Source organism: Aotus nancymaae, unplaced genomic scaffold (genome assembly GCF_030222135.1).
Source record: "Aotus nancymaae isolate 86718 unplaced genomic scaffold, 86718_ANA_hifiasm-v0.15.2.pri h1tg000089l, whole genome shotgun sequence".
Classification (NCBI taxonomy): Eukaryota; Metazoa; Chordata; class Mammalia; order Primates; family Aotidae; genus Aotus; species Aotus nancymaae.
Window position 1 is genome coordinate 18,284,036 of NW_026988504.1, and position 18,449 is coordinate 18,302,484.

Below are 18,449 nucleotides of genomic sequence, written 5' to 3' on the forward strand. Positions count from 1 at the left end.
AGTCTCAGGCATTTACTCCTCCTGAGGTGGCCAGGAGTGTCTCTAGGTCCTGACCGTCACAGAAGGCCTGAGCCCCCCTGAACCAACCAGGCCTTGCTCACTTCGAGGCCTCCTCCTGAGTGAGGGAAGCAGGAGAGATGACAGGGCTGGGTTGTTGGATACATAAGCCTTTTTTCCTTTTCTTTACCAAAAACGAACCAATGCTAGCATTCTGTCTCTTCCTTGCGTGATGAAAGAGTGTTTTGCCAACATTTCCCGAGCTTTCTAACCCTAAACCTTCCTTTACAGAAGCACCACTACAGGGAGCTGCCTCCGGAGGTGCGGGAGACGCTGGGCTCCCTCCCCGATGACTTCGTGTGCTACTTCACATCTCGCTTCCCCCACCTCCTCGCACACACCTACCGGGCCATGGAGCTGTGCAGCCACGAGAGACTCTTCCAGCCCTACTACTTCCACGAGCCCCTGCAGCCCCAGCCCCCAGTGACTCCAGGTGCCCTCTGAGCCAGGGCGGCCCCTCTGTTCTGGTGGCCCCAGCTGTGACTACGGGTCTGGTCACCACAGTCCAGAGCTTGATGTCTCCTGGCTTTGCAGGGAGACCAGGCTTCCCAAACCAAGTGCCTTGAGCTGCCTTCTCCGCAGCCCACAGAGGACAGTGCTGACCCCAGGAAGTGGGAGAAGTGGCCCCTCATGGCCTGCAGGGAGCTGAGAAGATGCTGGCCCCAAAGCCTTACAGTCAGGGATGTCTGCAAAGGAGGGTCTCAGAGACAGTGCAAGTAGCACCTGCCAACCTTCTACTGGATAAACTTGCTTCAGACTTTCATTTTTTAAAAATTCCTGCTTAATGTTAGTCTATGGGCCTTTCAGGAAGGAAGAGGAGGGAGTCCTGCATTTTGCTTGCATGCTGGGACAGCTAGGCTGAGACGCACCAAGTGCAGCCTTCACTGGAGACCGGACTTGTGAGGTGAGGGATGCTGAAGAGGGGGAGGACAGAGTTCAGAGGGTGTTGTCCCGGGGTAGGAGATGCCTTATAGTAGCCCAGGTCACTGTTAACTAGTGTTTCTGCAGAGGCAGCAGGAGCCATGAGCATGAGGCATTAGGGACTGGTCAGCTATGCATGCTGGCAGATGGGGTCATGTCTGCAGGTCTCAGAAATGAAGAGGCTGCTCTGTTCTGGAGGCAGTGGTGGCCCAGTGCCCGTGGCTAGAACAGTGGCCTTTGGTGGATGTGTCCTGGGGGCCATCTAGGGGTGTTGTTCAGGAGTGCTTGGGATAAGAGCTAAAGAGTTCCCTGGTCTTCAAGGAGAGCAGACAGGGGCTAGTCTTCAGGACCAGAGGGAGGCTGCTGAATGGGACCCTCCTGGTCACCGGAAGAAAGCCCTGGGCCAGTAAGTAGGCAGTCAACCTCCTCCGTCCCCAAGGCTTATGGAACAAGAGGCTCGTGGTGAGTCAGGGCCAGGGTGGGTGGCCAAGGCCAGGGTCACTGTGCACTTCATGGGCCTGCTTCTTTGTTTTTCTTGGCAAATTTTAATAACTCTATTTTGATTATACTGTAGAATGCTGCATCAGCGTAAGTAAGCTAAATGTGAAGCTTACTCATGAAGAATAAATGCAAGAGAGAATACATCTTCTATTTTTTGTGGTACCAAAAATCACCATGCCCTCAAGGAGGAGTGTTCATATATAGAACATTCTCTAATGCTGAAGAGTAAAACGTTATAGCAACACTATGTAAATGTATTAAACAGTATCAAAGTAATAGTCTCTAAACTGTTTGTACCATGTTTTTTTTTTTCTAAAATTCACATAATTTTTAGCTTTCATTTCAGTCAAAACTTTGTTTTTTCTCTCCTGAGAGCCTTAGAGGTTAAAATGCAATCAGCACACCATGTAAGATACTGTCCGTTTACTTTCTCCAGCCAGTGGGGGGATCATTGCAGCTCAGGCCTGGTGAACTCAGAGACTCCATTCAGTATTAAGAATGGGATTGTTGAATTTTACTCACTCACAGAAAAATCACTGTTTCTTCATGTTGTAAGATGTTTTCTGATTGTGTGTTTGTATCATGGTTACTCAGCAAAAGCTCTTATTCTGCTTTTGTAGAATTCAGCTCCCTTCCTTTCATCATAGCTAAAGTGACCTTTTCCCTTACTATTAATTAACATGATCCTACATCCTTAAATCTCATTGATTACCCCACTTAGGCCTTGGAACCTTGGCCCTCGGTCGGTGTCCTTGGCGTCTTCTAAGCAAGGCTATGCATTTTTCAGAAACGTGGCCAGACTGCGTTTCTTGCTGCTCAGATGCCGCATGCCAGGTGGCCTGAGACAGAGCTCCCCACACGGCTGCAAGGCGCTTCACCTGTGGGCTTTGGCGGTAACTCGAGACAGCATCAGAAGGTGCCACGAGTGATTGAACAGGACTGCCACAGGGACTGCTGCTCACCTCACTCTCAGCCCAGGGTTTTTTCTTTGGGAGTACCCAGGTGATTTCTAGTGGCCGAATTTTGTGTCATCTCCCTGTTTTAGCCCCACTTGTCTAGAGACGACCGTTTCAAATGCCTTTTCTGCTTATCATGAGTTTCTAACCACCCAGATTTCTCGAAATCATTTATTCAGTGTATTTTATTTGACGACTTACTGTATTGAGCTAGGCAGAATATAGCGTGCTGGGGATACAGCGATGAACAAGACAGGTAAAACTTCTGCTTTCCTAAAACTTGTGGTGAGAGACAACAATAAAAAAGTGTTCCTGCCACTAAGAAACCTACGTGTGTGGGAAAAGGAGCGTGTTTGCAGTTTGCATCTCTTCTGTCCCAGAATCAGTGGGATCTGGTCCAGTCACCTCTGGTCCCTCCTCTTCATCACCTTTAGGAGCCCAGGTTCCCGTCAGTCTTCTAAGGCGGGGGAGGCATTGTTTGAAGAGATCTCTTGTGGGTACTTGTCAAGAAAACACCTTGGGCATCATCTGGTGTATCCAGTTCTAGTCTTGAGAATTCTGGTTTCCCACTGTGCTCAGCAAGTGGAAAGTTCTTTTCTTCAGGCCAGAACAGCTCTGTAGCATTGCGTATCATGTTGCAGCTGAGCTGTTTGATCTGTAGTTCAGGTTATGGGACTTCTCCAATCCTGGAACGCTGTTGAAATTTTCAGAAGTATTGTACACTATCTTCATCTTTAAGACGGAACTTGGTCGCATCTGTTAGGAATCCAGAAGACACTATGATTTATTTAAATCTTGTCTTGAACCTTGTATTGAACCTCTCTTGGGCACGTGTGCCAGAATTTCTCTTGTTGCTTCTTGAGTCTTTTTAATTTCAGTTTTGAAGTGCTCCACAAGTCATTAAGCACCAAAGCATTTTCACTTCAGGAGCATTGGTATTCCTTGATTAGCCGTAAAGCAAACTAGCGGCTGAAGTATGAAATCCTGGGTGCATAGGTGTTCTCCCCTTCTGCCGTGTTCTCAGTCCAGTGGTGGTCAGAGGTCTTTCCAAGGAGACATCACGCTGATCAGTTACAGATAGATGTTCTGGAAGATCTGCAGGTGAGTGGATCCGGCAGATCCGGCAGTTTCTTCCCACCAACTCTAGAAGAAAGGGCCATATCAGAGTTGACCCTGAGCCTTTGTAAGGTTTTGTGTGCATGCAATTCAGTTATCTTTGGCAATTCTTTCTCCCTGCAGTGAGAGAGATTAATTGGTTGCTGATAAAACCACTCATGCAGATGAGGGGCTTTGGATTGTACAGCTTTCTCCTCTGGCCACTTTCTTTTCAGGAAGTTGGACTTTGGCCAGGTTTGGCTTTCCCGGAGCAGTTCCATTCTCGGTCCTTTCCTTGGATCCTTGTGGTGTGCCCATTGGATCCTCGGCCTTGCAATCCTCTGGGAAGGGGGACAGTTGCACTTTCGCAGCCTTCTGTGCTGGAAAAGAAAGCCCAGCGCCCTGGAAGGAGCCTCTTTAAGTTCCCCATTTCACTTTCTCTCTGCTTTTTGTGTCTGAAATTGCCTTTCTTTGTATTTCCCAGCATTTCTTTTCCTTGCCCCTTCCTTCACCATCCTGGAGTCATTTTAGTTGACTGTGTCCTGGCCTTGGCTTCTCCTGGCAGGAAGTCATCAGTCGTCCTCTCCAGGCAAGCCGAAATTCCACCTTCCCGGGTTAGACATCATCCTTTAAACCCGAGTGTCTGCTCCCCTCCTCTACTTTGTTTACTTTACGAAACAGTGATTTCCCTGGTTCTCATTTTTTGTACTGGCACCTAAATCTTTTCTGTCAACATTGGAAAACCACAAAGAACATGTCTGCAATGAGCCTCCCACTGGAACAGCCTTAACCGGCACTTTAGCCAAAGCCCCCCACCTCCCCGTGTACTCTGTGTGTGTTTGGCGGATGTAGTATTCCTTTTCAGTGTCCCTGAAGCTGTGATGGGGGGTCCCCACTTACCTAGAAAGCATTACCAGTTACCTACGCTGCATTCTCAGATGCAAACCTTGTGTAGTGTTCTTTTTGCAATGACCTATTTATTTAACCTATTTATATTTATTTAATTTTTACTCTGAAATGTATCCAGTTACAATTGTACCTGCTTAAAACACATCAGATTTGTTTTGGACAACACCCCTGACCATTTTAAAACTGGAAAACGAAAAGTGATACGGTAGCCTTCCATGGGATGGATGCTTAAGGTAGTCTTATTACTAAAGGGTGATTAATTTGGTCCGGGTAAAATGTTTATTTTTAGGTGATTTTTAAGAATTCTGTGCCATTGTGTCTTCTATGTGGATGGTTAATTGTTTAATTAGTATGTGTTAATTGTATGATACAGTCCTCTTTGTGGAACCTGAAATCCTCTTTTTAGCTTTATATTTTATAAACTGCCAGACTGTACAACTTTTATGTGTATTTTTAAAGCTTGAAGACATGAGGGTCATTATCTAAGTTAAACGGCCTATTTTTGTACCTCCTGTACAGTTTTATAATTTTGCTGAGTGATGGTGGCATCTCATGTCGAGCCAACCACAATAAAGGTAGTTTTAGATTTTGGAGTTAGTCTCATTTTCTTAAAGATCCAAATACCATTCTCAGGCTGTGCTCACTGTCCTCCTGGCTGGCCAGGGCTGGACTGTGAGGCCTTTGCAGCTGGCTCAGCCAGTTGGGGATGGGTGTCCTCAAGTCCACAGCAGGGTCCGGGACTGGAACACCCTCCATGGTGGCTGTGTGTCAGAAAAGCTTCTTTGAAACCTTGCGGGAAGTTCCCAGAAGTATTTGATTTGGGCTGAATTCCAGGAAGATGGCCAGCTGGGACAGACATGCCACATGGTGAGAATTGGGCTCCAAAGCAGAGTTCGGGACACGTGTATAGTGGGTGGGATACTGGACCAGGAAACCCAGGAGGGTAGAAATGCTATTGAGGCCAACAGAGGGCTGGGAGTGCCCCAGAGAGCGGCTCAGCGGCGTGTGGAATGAGCTCAGCTGATGTCTACTTGGACTTTGCGATCCTCCCAACACGCCTGCTCCTTCCCCTGTGCTCTCTCTATGGAGAAGTCAGATGAGGGTCCACTTGCTTTTGCAGCACCAGGCCAGGGGCAGCTTACAAGGGAGGACCCCAAGGGCCCCCCCTGCCCCAGGACAGCTTAGCAGGGGCTGCATCCAGGCTGGCTCCTGCCCTCTGCAGGCTCCACTCACTACCATCCCATCCTGCTCCCCTCACGCCTCACAGGGCCCCAGGAGTGACCGCTGGACACACACCTCTGAGGTGCAGAGTCTTGGACACAGCCAACTCCAAGGGCAAAAAAATGAGCGGCGAGGTGTCATTGTGTCACCCGTAGAGGGTTGTGACTGCAAGTTGCCCAGGTTCTTGGTGTTTTGAACAAATAATTGGACAAAACGCCCAGAAAAGCAAAGAAAGAATGAAGCAACAAAAGAATAAAAGGGATTTATTGAAAACAAAAGTACACTCCACAGTGTGGGAGCGGACTGAGCAGCGGCTCAAGGCCCAGATACAGAATCTTGGGTCCAAATTCCCGCTGGAAGTTTCCCACTGGCTACTTCATGCCCACCTCATGTAAATGAAGTGGTAGCCTGCAATCAGTTGGTTGCAGACAGCAGCCAACCAGAGGCTTAAGGGAAGTTACAAAGGTCACAGTCCTGTGCAAAACGTCTGATTGGTTGCAGAAAGGAAGAGGATGAGGCCATGGAGCTGAAAAGGCCAGGATGTGGACTCTTTCCAAGACCCTGGGCTTAAGCGATCCTCCTGTTTCAGCCTCCTGAGTAACTGGGACTACAGGTGAGTGCCACCATGCCCAGCTAATTTTTAAAAATTTTTTTTTGTAGAGACAGGGGTCTCACTTATGTTGCCCAGGCTGGTCTCAAACTCCTGAGCACAAGCGATCCTCCAACCTTGGCCTCCCAAAGTGCTGGAATTAGAGGCATAAGCCACCATGCTTGGCCGACATTTTCAAATACAGTATAAAATAATTTAAAAAGATTACCACCCACAAACCTACAACAAAGGAATTACTGGTAGATATATAATAAAAAGGAATTCAGGAGAAGGTAATGGGGTACTAAGACCCACGATGGTAAGTATAAAAGTTTGTTTATTTTAGAGACAATCTTGCTGTGTCACCCAGTCTAGAGTACAGTGGCCCAGTTATAGCTCACTGCAGCCTCGAACTCCTGGGCTCAAATGATCCTCCTGCCTCAGCCTCCCAAGTAGCTTGGATTACAGATGTATGGTACCACACCTGGCTAATTTTTTTTTTTTTTTTTTTTGTAGAAATAGGGTCTCAAACTCCTGGGCTCAAGTGATCCTCCCACCTTGGTCTCCTAAATCTCTGAGATTAGAGGCGGGAGCCACCTCGCCTAGTAAAATTATTTAAAATTAAGTATTTCCATTAATTTCTCTTTAAAACCTTCTCCCTGCCAAATTTGAGTCTAAAATTCCAAAATATATAGGGAGAGGGATGCTGAAGGAAAGAGTAGAAGGCAGATGTCTGCAAGGGCTCTTGACCTTCTTGATGGGAAGTTATAGATAATGGCCAACTCTAGACATGGTGAAACAATGAGCTTAAGTAGGCGGGTTAAGTGGGGGTGACCGCAGGACAGACAGAACCTTTCAAATTACTGGGCCCAGGTGGGGAATGGAATAACAAAATTCAATCCACTAAGCATATGAAAGGGGGAAAAACCTGGTAAATGAGAAGTACAAATATAGGATTGAGGAAAATTTCAAATGACAGAAGTAAATGGCATGAACTCACCTTTTCAAGTACAGCAGTTCTCAGGCTGGATTCTTTCTCAATTTAAACTTCTAAAATTGTTTGAATGAGTAATTTTTGCTTAGGATTCAAAAGTCCAAAACGATAAAAAGGTGAAAAGCCTCTCTCTCCCCTCCCTGGACCCTTCTGGTCAGTCCTTTAGACTCGAGGGTAACCTTACGGTCGTCGTTTAAGCGAACATGACTTTATATTCTTTCTTTCTTTTTTATTTTTTACTACTCTGCACTTATTGGTAAGATATTTGATTTTATAGTCTTTCTCCCATTTTTTAATGCACTTACTAGCACACTAGTCTGAATCTTGTTTGTTTTTCTCTCTTTTTAGCAATATGCCTTTTTCAAAGTTAAGGTATAAAGCCGGGTATGGTGGCACACACCTGTAGTCCCAGGTACTCTAGAGGATGAGGCAAGAGGGTCACTTGAGCCCAGAAGTTCAAGGCCAGCCTGGGCAACATAGTGAAAGCCTGTCTCTTGGAAAAAATGAAAAATTGGGAGCTGGGTGAGGTGGCTCACCCCTGTAATCCCAGCACTTTGGGAGGCCAAGGTGGGAGGATCATGAAGACGAGAGATCGAGAGCAGCATCCTGGCCAACATGGTGAAACCTGTCTCTACTAAAAATACAAAAATTAGCTGAGCGTGGTGGCGCGCACCTGTAGGCCCAACTACTTGGGAGAGTGAGGTGGGAGGATCACTTGAGCCTGGGTAACAAAGCCAGACCCTGTCTCCAAAAAAAAAAAAAAAAAGGAAAGAAAAATTAAGATATAATTTGCATACAGTAAAATGCATAGATCTTAAATCGCCAAAAATGCAATTAGGCAATTTTTTACGTACATTATAAGAGCCAGTATAACCACCTTCCAGATCTAGACATGGAGCATTTCCACCTCCCCAGGAGGTCCTCTTTTGCCCCTTTCAGTCCAGACACATCTCCCCATTCCCCAGGAGGTAACACCCCTCTGGCTACCATCACCATAGATTCAATCTACCTCCTCTTACTCTTCATAGAAATGGAACCATGCACTGTGTTCTCTTTGTGTCTGACTTCTTTGACTCAATATTGTTTGAGATCATCCATGTAATTGGGTATATTAGTTATTTGTTCTTTGTTGTGTAGCATTTCATTATATGAATACACCATACTTTACATGTTGGTGGACATTTGAATGATCAGTTGTAGCTATTATCAGTAAGATGATTGTGAACATGAGACTGAGTCAGCTCTGTCACCCAGGCTGGAGTGCGGTGGCATGATCTCAGCTGACTGCAACCTCTGCCTCCTGGGTTCAATCAATTCTCCTGCCTCAGCCTCCTGAGTAGCTGGGATTACAGGCGCCCACCACCATACCTGGCTAATTTTTTGTATTTTTAGTAGAGATAGTTTCACCATGTTAGCCAGGATGATCTCAACCTCCTGACCTCATGATCCACATGCCTCGGCCTCCCAAAATGCTGGGATTATAGGTGTGAGCCACTGTGCCTGGCTGTATATATCTTTTTATTGTGTACCTTAGCAATATATCTTGAAGCATCTTTCCGTATCAGCACATAGGTGCTAATATTTTTTCACATTGTCTAGTATCTCTTTGTATGAATATATAATTTACTCACCCATCCCTTAGTAATAGAGGTTTAGGTTCTCAGTCTTTAGATATTACAAATGATGGGTCAATAGGCTGGGTCCAGTGGCTCATGCCTGTAATCCTAACACTTTGGGAGGCCGAGGCAGGCAGAGTGCTTGAGCCCAGGAGTTCAAGATCAACCTGGGCAACATGGCAAGACTCCCATCTCTAAAACAAAATATAAAAATTAGGCCAGGCACGTGGCTCACGCCTGTAATCCCAGCACTTTGGAAGGCCAAGGTGGGTGGATCACAAGGTCAGGAGTTGGATACCAGCCTGGCCAACATGGTGAAACCCCGTCTCTACTAAAAATACAAAAATTGGCCAGGCATGGTGTTGCGTGCCTGTAATCCCAGCTACTCGGGAGGCTGAGGCAGGAACATCACTTGAAACCCAAAGGCAGAGGTTGCAGTGAGCCAAGATCATGCCACCGCACTCCAACCTGGGCAACAAGAATGAAGCTCCATCTAAAAAAAAAAATACAAAAATTAGCTGGGCGTGGTGGTGTGCGCCTGTAGTCCCCGCTATTCTGGCGGCCAAGGTGGGAGGATTGTGTAAGCCAAGAGGTGAAGGCTGCAGTGAGCTGTGATCAGGCCACTGCACTCCAGCATGAGTGACAGAGTGAGATCCTGCTTAAAAAAAAACACACACAAAAAAAAACAAAAAAAACAGGGACAGGAAAGCTCAACACTGTAAAGATGTCATACGTGACTTCAGTAAAAATCTAAATAGGTTTCTTGTGGAACTGCATAAAGAACAATGACCAATGACTGGGAGAGCTCTGAAGAATAATATTATTAGGGCATTATCCTTCCAAATGCTATAATATTATAATTAAGACAGCATGGGCCAGACACAGTGGTTCACATTTGTAATCCCAGCACTTTGGGAGGCCAAGGTGGGTGGATTGCTTGAGCCCAGGAGTTCAAGACCAGCCTGGGCAACATGGGGAGACGTCGTCTCTACAAAAAAATACAATTAGGGGTGTGGTGGTGTGCACCTGTAGTCCTAGCTGCTTGTGAGGTTGAGATGAGAGGATCACATGAGCCCGGGGAGGCCCAGGCTGCTGTGAGCCATGACTGTGCCACTGCATTCCAGCCTGGGCAACAGAGTGAGACCCTGTCTCAAAATTTTTTTAAAAAACATAAAGACATAGAAAAAGATACATTAAACAAATGTTAACAAAATGCTGGTTTAGCAATACCAATCAGATTCTGTAGAATTCAGACAAGATCAGGCACATTCAGAGTGCTATGGCTGTAGACAGATTCTATATAATTTAAAGAGAAAAGGATCAAATGGGACAGAAAAGTATATTTCATTTTGATCAAAAGAATAATTGACTATCAGGAGTGAACCCTTAAACACCTAACAACATAGCTTCAAAATATATAAGCCCAAAACTGAACTACAAGGAAAAATTGTCAACGATGGTATTTTAACCATCTTTCTCACTAATCAAATAGACCCCTCAAAATTTAAGATATGGAAGATTTGTACAGCACAATTAGCAAGACCGATCAAATAAATGGTAAAATCTTTTCATAACCTGTAAGTGGGGTCCAGAAATACAACCGTATGATGTGCGGACCTGCCTTATTTTGAGGTTAAAGTGGCTTTGGAGAGCCTGCACAGCTGGGATGCTCCATCAGCCCAGGCCAGCTAGGTTTGGTGCCACCTGGTGGCAGTTGTCTACTCCAGAATAAATCACTTTACAAGATGGAATATGTTTTTGTTTATATATTTTTTGAGACAAGATCTTGCTCAGTTGCCCTCCTAGGGTGGACTGCAGTGGTGGGATCGCAGCTTACTACATCCTCAATTTCCCGGGTTCAGATGATCCTCCCACCTCAGCCTCCTGAGTAGCTGGGACTATAGGCATGTGCCACCAAGCCCAGCTAATTTTTAAATTCTCTTTTAGAGATGGAGTCTCATTCTGTTGACCAGGCTGGTCTCAAACTTCTGGCCCAAGCGATCTACCTGTGTCGGCCTCCTGAAGTGCTGGAATTAGAGGCATGAACCATGGCACCTGGCCGGAATATGGTGGGTTGTTTTTTTTTTAAACTTTGTACTTAGTCCAGATTGTCTTTCATGAATATGAATTACTTGAAGAAAAAAAACACTACATTTTTCTAAGCCCCTACTCTTGTCTATAAAATGAAGAAGGCAGTTTGAGTCCTAAGATTCCTCTAGCTACGCAGGCCTATGAGTTGGCACTGAAAGAACCTCCCAACTCTTGACATCGGGTGCTCCAACTCTCCCGGTTTATAGCTGCATCTGCCCCAGGGCCCTACTGTTTGTGGCCTGGGCTGAATCACCTTCCGCTCTGGGCCAGTCATTGCTTCCCAGGCATTTCCCATCTCGGGAAAATTTCCCCCAGTGTTATCCTCTCCCTCTCTCAGCCCCAGGTCTCATTCATCCCCTACTTTTGTTGTTTGTTTGTTTGTTTTTGAGGTGGAGTCTTGCTCTGTTGCCTAGGCTGGAGTGTGATGGCACGATCTCTGCTCACTGCAACTTCCACCTCCCGGGTTCTTGAGATTCTCCTGCCTCAGCCTCCCTAGTAGCTGGGATTACAGGTACCCACCACCATGCCTAGCTAATTTGTGTATATTTAGTAGAGATGGGGTTTCACCATGTTGGCCAGGCTGGTCTTGAACTCTTGACTTCAGGTGATCCGCCCACCTCAGACTCCCAAAGTGTTGAGATTACAGACATGAGCTGCTGTGCCCGGCCATCCCCTACTGTTGTAGAACAAATTACTCATCTCTTTGATCATCATTATTTCCCCCAAAGATTTGGACTCACCAGTTGACTCATTTAGGGCAATTTCCGAAAGTTTATGCCTCAGAATATTGGTTCCAAGAGCTATTAAATTGTTTAAAAGGGCTCAAACACCAATCTGGGAAATGCCAGATTAAATAAAAGTTTTTACTGCCAGACTTTTCAGAGGCCTTTAACATGCCAGCAAAATATTCTCCAAGAGGAGATAACACTTTTATCTACACGTATTGCCTTTGATTTTAAAAAATCAACAAAGAAAGATGTTTGTTATGGCAAAGATAATGCTATATTTCACCAGACCTTTTTGCATTTTCCTCTTTCTCGGTACTCAGGAATTCCTGACAGCACTCCCAGCCGCCATTGCGGTTAGGTTGGGGCCATGGGACTAATTCTGGCCAATGGGAGTGGAAGCGACATGTGTTGTTTCTGAGCCAAAGCCTGGAGAAGCAGAACACGATCCTCCAGCACCTTCTCCCTTGGATTCAGTGATTGCCGACTGTGGAGGCCATTTACTGAGATGGTACAGAAAGAAAGCAGCCTGAATCACGGGGACACCACATAGAAGGCAGCTGACCGGGGAAGTCACTCGACTCAGAAGGGACTTCCCACGGGTTAAAAATCCCCTTGTTAAGCCTGAGATGCCTGGGTTGACTCCACAGCACAACTGAGCCATTTGACTAACACATTAGTAGACAGTGTGAAGGGAAGCGCCTGTCACTGCAGAGAGGTTCTTGGGAACGGGCATCATGGAACTGTTTGTCCCACTGGTGAGCTAAAAGGGGGGATTTCACATGTTCCAAGGAGGCAGAGAAGAGAGTGCCCACCAGCTGTCCTTATGTTTTTTTTTTTTTGAGACGGAGTCTTGTTCTATCGCTCAGGCTGGAGTACAGTGGCTCAATCTTGGCTTACTGCAACCTCTGCCTCCTGGGCTCAAGCGATTCTCCTGCTTCAGCCTCCCGAGTAGCTGGGATTACAGGTACCCACCACCAGGCCCAGCTAATTTTTGTATTTTTAGTAGAGACAGGGTTTCACCATATTGGCCAGGCTGGTCTTGGCCTCCTAACCTCAGGTGATCTGCCTGCCTCGGCCTCCCAAAGTGCTGGGATTACAGGCATGAGCCACTGTGCCAGCCGGTGCCACACACTTTTAAACTGGCTCTCGTAAGAACTCACCCACTATCTTGAGGACCGTAACGGGGAGTGGTACTAAATCATTCATGAGAAACCCATCCCCATGACCCAGTCACCTCCCACCAGGCCCTACCTCCAACACTGGGATTCCACTTCACCATGAGGTTTCGGCAGGATGCCAATCCAAACCACATCGGCTCTCAAGCCTCACAGAATTGAGGGGAAGATCCCCAGCTCCATGTTTCACAGGGCCTGGTGTAAATGATCCACCTCTTGACCCTCAGACACGCCCCCTTTGCTGCCCCTAAGTTTGTTGTAGGGTAGTGGATGCCAGTGAGTAGAATCTCCTTTTTGCATTTTCAAAACGGTGGCAGACTTACAGTGAGCCAAGATCGTGCCACTGCACTCCAGTTTGGGTGACAGAGCAGGACTCCGCCTCAAGAAAAAAAAGTGTGTGACACCTCCTGCTCCTCTTCCTCCTGCTTTCACCGTTTGATGCATCTGCTCCCCATTCGCCTTCTGCCATGATCGGGAGCTTCCTGAGGCCTCCCCAGAAGCAGATGCTAATGCGCTTCCTGTACAGCCTGTAGGACCGTGAGCCAATGAAACCTCTTTCTTATAAATTACTCAGTCTGAGATATTCCTTTACAGCAATGTAAGAACGGCCCACTTCCTACCTCCGGGGCTGCAGAGGAAAGAAACTGAGGGATAAAGAAGGTTGATGGTGAAAAGAAAAACATTTTAAAACCACAGCTACTGCTTAGCACACCTGCTCCTCCCCTGCCATGGGTGACGCATGTTGGCCTCTCGATGTGGCAGAGTGGGGAAAATGCTGGTTGAAAAGGAAGCCTCTTATGAGAGTCGCTGTAACCAGAATAGCGAAGCCCAGGGCTTTTTGTTTGTGTCTATTTTTTAGTGCTTTTAGCCACACCAGTGGTTTTCAAACTTTGGGCATGTCAGAATCACTTTTGGAAGTTGCTAAACAGGCCTCTGCCTTCCTTCGCCTCCAGGAGATCCTGACAAGACTTGTCTTGTTTTAAGTGTTCTTCCATTCCCTGTATTATCTCTGTATCCTCAGAGTTCATTTTTGTTTATCTTGATCTCTCTTTTCCAAGTTGCAGGTTTTCTTTTAATATTATTATTATTTTTTTAGCTGGAGTCTTGCTCTGACAGCCCAAGTTGGAGAACCACTGATGGAGGCCACAGTGCATCTTCCAGAAAAGAAGTTCACAAGGTAGTCATGGTTCATGTTTTGCTATGTCTTTGACCCATGAAAATGAACGTACATCATTTTCTGAATCCAAATTTGAATGATATGATATATGCTTTTTCAAAACCCTGGTTTCCACAAGCCAGTTCCTGGGACTAAGAAAGAGCTGATATTCTAGACTGGATAAAGAAAATGTGGCATATATGGACCATGGAATACTATACAGCCATAAAAGAGAATGAGATCCTGTCCTTTGCAGGGACATGGATGAAGCTGGAAGCCATCATCCTCAGCAAACTAACACAGGAGAAGAAAACCAAACACTGCATGTTCTCACTCATAAGTGGGAGTCAAACAATGAGAACATATGGACACAGGGAGGGGAACATCACACACTGCGGGGTAGGGGGCAAGGGGAGGGAGAGCATTAGGACAAATACCTAATGCATATAGGGCTTAAAACCTAGATGACAGGTTGATAGGTGTAGCAAACGACCATGGCACATGGATACCTATGTAACCTGCCCGTTCTGCACATGTATCACGGAACTTAAAGTAAAATTAAAAAAAAAAAAAAAAAAAAGCTAACTTCACAGCAGGGTGGAGTTACGGCATCGGAGTTCATCTGAGAGCTCTTGGTTTCCTTAGTGACTGGCTCCCCGAGGGAATGTGGCCAAGTCCTCAGGTGGGGACCACTAGCACCCATCCCCACCCCCAGGCGAGTCAGTAAATCAGTGTGTTCCATGGGAGCCTTGGGGACTATTTCATCGTGCTTGTTTGCAGTGACTTGTCTAGGCATGGGTCTTTGTACTGGACACTAGGTGAGCCCTTTTAATCCAAAGTCTTGGGTCCTTTGCTATGAAAAATGTGCTTGTGTAATTTTTTGATAATTGCGTCCCCTGTATGTTTATTTTCTGGAAGCTTTAACAGGAGAGTATTGGAAGTCTGGAATTGATCTTCCAGGTCACTTACCTTTTGTTTCTTATACTCCATTCTCCGATGTTTGTTCCTTCTGGGAAATTTTCCTGGTTTTGTTTTCCAAACTTTCTAAGACATTTTTTTTGTTCTCTGCAATCAGGTTTAATTTTCAAGGGTTCTTGATCCCTGTCTCTTTCTTATACGGAAAGTAGTATTGGAGAATCCTAGGTAGACTTGTCTTGTTTTAAGTGTTCTTCCATTCCCTGTATTATCTCTGTATCCTCGGGGGTCATTTTTGTTTTTCTTGATCTCTCTTTTCCAAGTTGCAGGTAGGTTTTCTTTTATGATTATTATTATTTTAGACAGAGACTTGCTCTGTCACCCAGACTGGAGTGCAGTGGCGCGATCTTGGCTCACTGCAACCTCCACCTCCCGGGTTCAAGCGATTCTTTTGCCTCAGCCTCCTGAGTAGCTGGGACTATAGGTGCACACCACCACACCCAGCTAATTTTTGTATTTTTATTAGAGACGGGGTTTCGTCATGTTGGCCAGGCTGGTCTCAAACTCCTGACCTCAGGTGATCCACCCACCTGAGGAGCAGCCCACAAGAGTGGTGGGCTTCCTTCTGGAACACTGAAGCCATAGGGAGCCAGCCTGTACCCAGGGCCTACTCTGGTCCTCCCAAGCAAGAAACAGGAAGCCCCTGCTCAGGAGGAATGAACGAGGAGAGAGAGGTATCCTCAGAGAAGGACCAGGCTGCACTGGGGTAAGGACATGGAGGCAGGGTCTGTGAAGAGGTGAGGAATGAGGGTAAACTCTCCAGGAAAACAGGCTGCAGAGGACAAATGGGGAGTGTTGGGAACAAAGGGAAATGCTGAGCTGAATGTGGATGAGAGAGAGCTCAGGGGCTGAAGTCAGGCTGAGGAGACCCAGGGCTATTCATATGAGTGGGCTAACTCGCCTCTGGATTCTGATGGGGATGTTGATGGGGGGGAAGCCGCTCCCTCATCAGGGGTAACTGGTCCCAGGAGGTGGCTGAGGCCTTGACCTTATCAGCTGCTGCCACTGTTTTAAACACCAACAGAAGTTCGGCAGTCCTTGGCACTCAAGTGCTCAGGCCAGCAGAGAGGAGAGTCTGCATAGCAGTGGAGTCAAAGGGAGGCTGGATCACATCCCAGAACTAAAGGCCCTGCTGGGTCCAGATGCCACAGCCAACCATCACCTCTGGACACAGCTGCAAAGGCCATCCTGGTCTCTGCTGCTTTGTGTAGTCCTTCCCTGATTCCCAGTCAAGCATGGGTAATCAGGGACGGGAAAAGGAGGCTGGGAGAGTGGGTGTCTGGCCCTGTGCACTTCCATAGCAGAATGTGGTCACACCCCTAACACACTTCCTAAGGAGGGGGTCAGACGCCAGGTTGCCCAGAATGCCACATGGCAATATTTGCAGAAAGATATATACCTACAGCCATTTTAAAAAACAAATGCCTGGTAGTAGCAAATTGATTTAAAAAAACAAAAACAACACCTCATTTAAGCTGGGCACAGTGGCTCATGCCTGTAATCCCAGCACTTTGGGAGGCTGAGGTGGGTGGATCACCTGAGGTCAGGAGTTCGAGACCAGCCTGGTCAACATGGTGAAACCCCATCTCTACCAGAAATACAAAAATTAGCTGGGCGTGGTGGTAGGCTCCTGTAGTTCCAGTTACTCAGGAGGCTGAGGCAGGAGAATCACTTGAATCCAGGAGGCAGAGGTTGCAGTGAGCCAAGATTGTGCCAATGCACTCCAGCCTGGGTGACAAGAGCAAAACTCTGTCCACAAACAAACAAAAAAACACACACACCTCAACTCTCTTGGACTTTGCCTCAGCTCGCTGCCTCTGGCATCTTTCCTAAGGAAACCATTTATTTTCCCACCTGAGTTCCTAGTAAGGCATCTCAGTTTTATTCTCTCCTTTGCAGTAAAGCTTAGAGCAAGAAAAATGGCAGCTGGCAGGTACCTTCGAGTCCAAGATTTCCAGAGAGAAGACATCTCTTCTCCACAGAGACCGTCCCAGCCTCTCCCTCCCTCAAATTAGTGCATCTACATAGACCGCCCTCCTTATAAATAGTGTCGCAGGATCCCAGCCCATTCCAAATCTACTTGCGATTGCGGAATTGCAAGGAATATGATTTACCGCAGATTACAGGGCATCGTGCCTTTTAGGGTACCTGCTCACTTTGGCCACTAGGTGGTGCACGGTGCAGTCTCTGATCCTCTCGAGCCTCAGCATTCTGCATGTCCACGGCCTCCTACTCCGCAGGGGGCGCTGATGAGATGAGGCTGAGGTCTAGGAAGAAGGCAAGGGCTTGATTTTGTAAACAACTCAATTCCTCACTCGCCGATAAATTTTCTGTGATGCGTATTCACAACCTGGTCCCATCCAAGGATCCAAGAATGAACATATAATATGGACAGCCCCCTCCCGGCATGATCTTGGGGTCTGATATTCTGTGGGTCTGTGCAGTAGTCAACACATGTGCTGGGGTGTCCTTGGGCACGAGTACAAGGACACAGATAGGTGGATGTCCAGGCACCAACTCACAATAACCACGAACTTTTTTGAGGGCTTCTGTGTACCACGCTATCGGCCAGTGTTTTACAAATCATCATGCTTTCCTCTCAGAAGCCCTTCAATGGGGGATCTGAAGGGGGCGAGAGGGGCTTTCTGGGATGAAAGCTTAGACATGTAGTCCCAACTGCCCGGATTGCTGGCTGTGTGCCAGTTACTGCTCGCCAGCGAATCTACCATGTCTCAGTTTCTTCATCTGCAAGAGGAATAACAGCAGTATCTACTCAGAGGCTTGTTATGAGGATGAAACGTGATGATACCTGTAAAGTGCTTAGATCAGTGTGTGGCATACGTAGTAAGCATGTCACGAACGTTGGCTATTATTACCTCATTTTGCAGATAAACAAACTGAAGCTCAGAGAGGTTACCCAACTTGCCTAAGGTCACACAGCCAGCAGGGGGCTCAACAGAGATCCAGACACAGATCTTTATCATTCCACGCTGCCAGACAGAGCTCACAATCTGTTAGTCTATAGGCCGGTGATGCCTCTGATTTCTACTTGTGATTTTGATTAGCTGGATACTATGTAAATTGAGAACACTTTCTCATTTTGCTAAAACAGTGTGGTCCTCCTTTCTATGAAGTTCCCAGGTGATGCTGGTACCACCAGCAGCAGCATTACTTGGGAACTTATTAGAAATGCAGAAAATTCTCAGGCCTTCCTCCAGACCTACTATTCAGAAACTCTAGGGATGGGGCCCAGTGGGCTGTTGCAGCAAGCCCCCCAGTGATCCTCACACACGTTCAAGTTTGAGAACCCTTGCTATAAAATATGTGTCTTATAAGACCAAGCCGCTGGCTTACATTAAAAAGTATTTACTTAGCATGATCTTGGCAGTTCCAAGAGGAATGTGCCAGAAACCAAGCAATGAAGAAAAATAAATAAATGGAAAGTGATCTGCTCAGAAGCCACGA

General features: G+C 46.6%; 2 protein-coding genes across 7 annotated transcripts in view; both read left to right on the forward strand.

The window, feature by feature from the left end:
* Positions 1-5,032, forward strand: part of ERN1 (endoplasmic reticulum to nucleus signaling 1) — a 93,917-nt gene extending 88,885 nt beyond the window's left edge. For 2 of the 3 annotated variants that reach the window (XM_012453891.2, XM_012453892.2), the window contains one exon: positions 289-5,032. In XM_012453891.2, coding sequence (XP_012309314.2) covers positions 289-501 — 213 coding nt within the window. In that variant the 3' untranslated portion in view covers positions 502-5,032. The remainder of the gene's footprint in view (positions 1-288) is intronic. The other variant, XR_001107717.2, reaches the window with a different exon arrangement.
* Positions 5,033-11,378: 6,346 nt separating this feature from the next.
* The window catches only part of ICAM2 (intercellular adhesion molecule 2), a 29,897-nt gene continuing 22,826 nt past the window's right edge, over positions 11,379-18,449 (forward strand). For all 4 annotated transcript variants that reach the window (XM_064369339.1, XM_064369340.1, XM_064369343.1 and 1 more), the window contains exons 1-2: positions 11,379-11,461; positions 11,999-14,030. The gene's annotated coding sequence lies outside the window, so the exon portion shown is untranslated. The remainder of the gene's footprint in view (positions 11,462-11,998; positions 14,031-18,449) is intronic.